Source organism: Epinephelus moara, chromosome 17 (genome assembly GCF_006386435.1).
Source record: "Epinephelus moara isolate mb chromosome 17, YSFRI_EMoa_1.0, whole genome shotgun sequence".
NCBI lineage: Eukaryota > Metazoa > Chordata > Actinopteri > Perciformes > Serranidae > Epinephelus > Epinephelus moara.
In genome coordinates, this window is record NC_065522.1 from 24039741 (window position 1) to 24046348 (window position 6608).

Consider the following 6608-nt stretch of genomic DNA (forward strand, 5'->3'; position numbering starts at 1 on the left):
ACACACACACACACACACACACACACACACACACACACACACACACACACACACACAATCATCCAAGGTAAATCATCTCATAGACAAAAATTTCACAGATTATCTTCCATCCGTCATTTTTACGACTCTTACCTTGCTGAGAGGAGACTTTGGTTACTGGTGGAAAGTGAAAGAGACATTGAAAGGGAGAGAAAAGGGAAAGTCAATTAAGATTTTATGAGTGCAATCGTATAGGGGTATATGATTGAAACCACTTCAGCAGATGCTACACGAGACGGCTATACGGGATCTGCCAAGCTACTTACTCTCAAAATGAGACGCTGCTTTCTTTCCACTTCCATTCCTCCCTCGCAGCGCTCCCCCTTCACAAGGCAAGGAGAGACGGAGTATGAATGGCAGAGAAAATAACGTCTGTGGTTTTTTGATAAAACAATCATTCCCATCTGTATCTGTCTAATAACACGGTGTGTTAATTTGCAGCCATTTAAATTCAACCTGGCTCTTTTTAACGCGGTTAGCAGATGGGCAAAGGATTTCCTGTCACGTGCTTCAATATATTTCCTCAAACTGTTATTTTCAGTCGTGTGCCTCTTTCTTTTTTTTGTGCCTGTGGGGGCTAATCTTAGTGCCAGCTGGTCGCAGTCATCTAGAAAATACAGACAAAGAAGAGCGATGGAGTGAAGGAGGATGGAGAGCTGTGTGGGGGGGGCAGACAAAGACAAGATAGGCAGGGGAAAAGTGAAAGCATTAAATATGCTTCGAGAGATGAAGCTAAGAACGCTTTATAAAGAGAAATGAAGTGCCAGAAAAGAGAGTCAAAAAGGTCTTTGGCTGCTCTGTGACCCAAAAGAGTCGATTAAGAACAGAGTGAAGCAACAGCTACGGCCCCTGCTCTGATAAATACAATAAATAAAACACAACACTAAAAGGCCAAAGCTGCAGAACGCCGGCTCTTGTTACACACTAAAGGTTTATTTTAGCTTTGCAATCTGGCCTACGGGGAGTATAATGTAGTGCAAGTGTTGAGACTTTACATTTCCTGACATTTCAACAGTGCTGTGGCTAAAGTGTGGTTATGTTTAGGCACAAAAACCACTTGGTAATGGTTAGGAAAAGATCATGTTATGTCTTAAAATACCCAGTTTTGGTGCCACAATTGCAGCTTGAAAGGCCCCCATGTCTGGCTAAAAACCACCAAGTTATGGTGCCACAATAGCAGCTTGAAATGCCTCAATGACTCACTAAAAAACACAGTTTTGGTGTCAAAATCGCAGCTTAAAAGGCCCCAATGTCTTGCTAAAAACCACCAAGTTATGGTGTCAAAATCGCAGCTTGAAACGCCCTGATGTCTTGCTAAAAAATGCCCAGTTTTGGTGCCACAGTCGCAGCTGGAAATGACCTGATGACTCGCTAAAAACCACCAAGTTATGTTGCCACAATCATAACTTGAAATGCCCTGATGTCTTGCTATAAATCACCCACTTTTGGTGCAACAATCACAGCTGGAAATGCTGCTATGTCTTACTAACCCCCCCCCCCCCCAGTTTTGGTGCCACAGTCAGAGCTGGAAATGTTCCAATGTCTCGCTACAAAAAACAAAACATTTTGGTACCACATTTGAAGCTAGAAATACAGCTGCTGTCTCAAAAAAAATAAATAAATAAATAAATACAAATAATAAACACCTGATTGTGGTGCCACAGTTATGGCTGGAAATGCCACTATATCTCGATTAAAAAAGATAAAATAAAAAAAAGCCAGTTTTGTTGTTTGTTAGTCTCGAACAGCTGCCATTAAAATAGCTGGTCTTGGTACCACAATCACGGCTGAAAATACCACTGGTGTCTCATTAAAAAAAGCCTTATAGACGAAGCTAAGAACACTAAATTAGAGAAATGAAGTGCCAGAAAAAGAGAGTCAAAAATTCTTCAGCTACTCTGTGTCCCAAAAGAGTCAATTAAGAACAGAGTGAGGCAACAGCTACGGCCCCTGCTCGAATAAATACAATAAATAAAACAACGCTAAAAGGCCAAAGCTGCAGAACGCCTGCTCTTGTTACCCACTAAAGGTTTATTTTAGCTTTGCATTCTGGCCTTCGGGGAGCGATTTGAAACTCAGATACAACCTGAATACTGTAACTGAGAAATACATACTTTATGTTTCGAGACGGAGCAGCCAAACACCGGGGCCCCCCGCCGTCATACAGGAATATTAAGTCCCTGCTAAAATAACTCGCAGGTGGGTGACCCTGTAGACTTAGGATTTGCTATGGGCGAGTGTAAAGCCCTCAGGCTGGCCTGAGTTTCCTGACTCAAGCTGTCAGTCATCAGGAGAGAACATAACAGCAGTGTCCTGCTGAAACGCTGCACCGCGGTGGTCAACTTTCCACAAACTGGAAAAAGCTGTTTGGTGTTTTTTTTATTCCCGTCGATAGCCATGAATTTCTGAACACTGTTTAATGTGTTTTGGAAGACAAAGCAGGATATCAGTTACTAAAGAAAAAAGCTAATATCTGCAGGATATCAATATAGATATTCTGGCGAGAAATGCACTTCTCTAAATGAATCCTTTTGTCAAATTTGGACGTTCATCCCTGCGCTGAAATCCAGCATACGAGCGACTGAGGGTTCACTCTCGGACAAAATGTGAACAATCAAGCAGTCCCGTGATGGTGACGCAAGCAGAGGCTATAAATACTGCAATGATAGGTCATCAAATATCACCGCTTTCACAACAAATCATAGCTGTGTCAGTCGTGTGCTCAGGGGGGAGGACAGAAAAAAATCAATTTCACTGCCCGAAAGCGTGCAACAAGGCCTCGCTCCCGAGCCAGCTGGTTTTCTGGGCTCCGAGGCCGTTCTGGTCAGACCTGTAATTTCTGAAGCAGTCATCCAGCTGCCTACTTTTTCCTGTGTCAACTTTTAGCAGCGGGCTGTGCCTGCGGCCCGCTAGACCCGACCAAAGTGGCATGCGGGCCAAGACTGGCCAGCGTTTGTGTTAAATGTTCTTCCCAAAAAAAACAACAGAGCACAGTTGGTAAGTATTGTGTCTGTGGTGATTTCGGGGGCGGCTAAAAAGCACAAAACTTCGACATGCTGCTGGTGTTGAAGTCAAGAAAATGCAGCTGTGGAAGACTTTTTTTTTTTTTTTTTGGTTTGCAGTACCGTCTCTCTTCACTCTCTGCCCCACCAGCAGCTCTCTCTTCTCCAGAATGAGCTGAACAATGGCCTTCCTCTGTGTATTGACCTGTTGAGAGACAGAGAGAAAGAGAGAGGGAGAGAAAACGCACTATTAACAAATGTCCAATAAGTTTATTATGACTTTTTTCTGGCGTGGATCCCACACAGCCACAGACAGCCTCTTCCAGCCAGCCAGCCACATAAACAGGCTCGTCTTTTCCAGTATCCTGCCCCTGCTGCCATGCTCGCTTTAGAATAGGTCTACCACTTCCTCAGAGAGTGGTTGCGACACCTAATGCATGTTTTTAGTGCTTTGCATTCCTCGCATCTTTACTCCCATTTCTGAGAAAGAAACGATTTTTGTCAAGCCAGCAAAGTTTGAAAAGCTTGGCCGGGGGCCCGCTGAATGACCGAAGGAGGCCTATATGAAGTAAGAGGAACCGTGGCCCAGGGAAAGTATGTTTAAATTTACTGCTACTGTGGAAATGGAGGCAGCGAGTCGCTCTGCGCTCTCCAGACGTTCACTCGCTGGCTCTCATCAGGAGTTGGCCAACGGTCAAATGGACAGAACGGGGCCCCTTGGGAAGGACTCCAGCATCAACACTCCACGTGTCCAATTTTTGGGGGGGGGGGGGGTGTTTGTGTGTGTGTGTGTGTGTGTGTGTGTGAGTGAGTGAGTGTGTGTGCAGGTCTGTCAACATGATACACGGCCAACCTGTCCTCCTGATCTCAAATCCAGCGCAACCTGGTTTTGTAAATACTGTGAACTCGAAACCAGAAGAATTTCCATCAGCTCCTTTTGGCTGCTTGTAGAGAATTTGCCTTGTGATGCAACCTCGTGCTGGAGTCTTAACATTTGCTGCAAGTGCAAGAAGCTTCAAAAGTGCTCTTTGCATTAGAGCTGCACGTGTAGGTGCAGATTTCAGGGGACACTCAATATTTGAACATGGGCATTTGCCCCCTTGTAAAAACATTAAAGTAGCAAAGGACTTTTATTTTGACAGCATTTAAAGGGACAGTTCAGATTTTAAGCTCAGCAACCTACTGCTGTGGACCTAGAAACGGCACACCAGGGAAAAAAACAACATTGGGTCATGTGTGTGCTCTATTGAGAGTATTTTCACTGCTTTACCTCAATATCAATCAGTGATTACCACTGCAAAAATGAAGCTGTTACATCACTCTCTTCACAGCCAGACTCCTTTGAGAAAAACAGCGATTTAACATTGCTGAACACAGGAGCTGCTGGTCTACTGCTGCCTTCATCAGTTATTTTATTTGTGTTTTTGTGTCACTTTGGCTTTTGAACGGCTTTGTCTGGACTCCCCAGAGTCACACAGTAACACAAACTAACCAGCTAATCGAATCAACATTGGCCAGCAGCTCCTGTGTTCAGCGAGCTAAAATTACTCTTTTTCTCAATGGAGTCTGGTGGCTTTGACGAGAACATAGACAGGGAACTTAAGCCGCTAACGCCTTTCCTGTTAAAATGGGTGGTCTGATGGAAAGGTAAAGCAGTGAAAACACTCTCAATATAGCGCACATTTAAACTGATGTTGTTTTTTTTAGGTGGCTAAAACATGCCTTGTTGCTGGCCCCCATCCGCAGCAGTGCATTGCTCAGCTTCCGTGTCGGGCTCCAGCCTGCTTCTCCAAACTGGGGGCGTGACTACAGATATCAAATGTGTGTAATATACTAACTATGGATAAGGACCCCATACAAGCTCACTTCAAAAAAAATTAAACTGTCCCTTTAAGACTTTTAAACCATAAATTGATGCTGTAAATGCACAAACTGGTGCGTAAAAACTCACCAGAATGCAGGACATAAAGTATTTGATGCTCAGATTTTACTTGCTGCGCATAATTTCTGCAAATTCAACCACTTTAAAAGAGCTTTCTCCTGACCTGTGCAGGAGAAGTGACCGTGCATGTTGCAAAACGCTTTACACTTGCCACACTTTATCACTCAGCCTGTTCCCCTCCGCGCGCTCGGTTGGGTATAAAGTGCACACAGAGGCAAATAGTTGAGGCTTTCCAGTAAATTGAGATAAAACTGGAGCACTACTGGCTCCAGAGTAATTAAACATGGCGGGGGGAGCAGCAGCAGCAGCACGAGGGGGGGCTAGTCGCAAAAAAGAAGCAGTAACTCCACACAACCTGACTGCACTTATTGGTAAGCAATAAAAGTGCCAAGCAGAGAAATGGTGCAATAGAATAGAGTACGTGCAAAGGCGGGAGAGAAAGGGGGGCCAGGGGCTGAGGGGGGGGGTGAAGTGTGGAATTGCATTTTTCCATATCCCCCCCGTGAAGATTCCCGTAACCGCAGCCACACAAGAAAAGTTACATAACAAACACTTTGTAATAATCACAGGCGCGTAAATATTATCGTTGGTGCAAATATGCGTGGCATGCGTGTTTGCAGGCTTGATTGGGTTTTTTTGAGTGTGACACAAACCTGCTCCATTCGGTCCTGCAGGATCTTAAAGGACTGGGACAGGTCCCGCGTCTGTCGCCAAGTCCAAGCCGTGAACAGCGCGCTGCATGCGGCCAGAGACAGAGCCACCAGGGCCAGAGAAGCCCAGACGACCCGCAGCTTGCGCACTCGCCTCCTCTGCAGAATCCGATGCATGTTGGTGCAAGACTGCGCTGCTACTCGCCGCCGCAGACCATCCCAAGTCCCCGCTCCAACTTCATTCCAGCAGAGCATGAAGTCCCTCCAAATGCGGGTCTGTCCAAATGTCCATTTTGGTGCAGGAAAGACGCGCGAGTGGACAGCCTCGAACTAAACGCGTGGGTCTTTGTGTTTAATCTGACAGCTGAGGGGTTTTAATAAAGCAGCAAAACATCCACTCTTTGCTCCACACAGATCAAAGCCACCATCCTCCGCGTGCCTCCAAATGCACGGAAACTGCAACTCGCGCACATCAACTGTTGCATCCTTCTCCTTGTGATTCGTTGACTCAGCTCTCTTGTCTTCCCTTTAAACAGCGCGCTGGGGGGTCACTCTATTAGACAGACTGAGCACACATGAGCGTCAAACCACACACACACACACACACACAGACACACACACACACACACAGACTTTGTGGTGAACTTTCCGCGCGCCCTCGGCGAGCTCTGATGTTGTGATACCAGCGTGCATCCGCCGTAAAAACCAACGAGGTGAGCACAAGAAAAACATACGAGGCGCACCGGGCTTCCTCCACTGCTCCAGACAGTTTCATCAACTTGCATGCCTTGAAAATATGTGCCATCCACGCGTGTGACAGTTCCGTTTGTCACCACACGGTGGCTGTAGTGTATAGGTGATGAATGGTGGGGATGATGCTATGTGACTGTGGATCCAGTGGGTCATCAGCAACTGTCTATTGATCCCAACAGTCCATAATCTAGAAGAAAATCCCCCCCAAATACTTTATACTTT

General features: G+C 45.7%; 1 protein-coding gene across 1 annotated transcript in view; it reads right to left on the bottom strand.

Moving 5' to 3' along the window:
* The window catches only part of tnfsf12 (TNF superfamily member 12), a 14315-nt gene extending 7916 nt beyond the window's left edge, over positions 1-6399 (bottom strand). Inside the window, exons 1-4 of the mRNA XM_050067700.1 lie at positions 5637-6399; positions 3165-3246; positions 306-362; positions 133-156 (exon numbers count right to left, since the gene is read on the bottom strand). Of these exons, the coding sequence (XP_049923657.1) occupies positions 133-156; positions 306-362; positions 3165-3246; positions 5637-5888 (415 nt within the window). The 5' untranslated portion in view covers positions 5889-6399. The remainder of the gene's footprint in view (positions 1-132; positions 157-305; positions 363-3164; positions 3247-5636) is intronic.
* Positions 6400-6608: the final 209 nt, after the last annotated feature.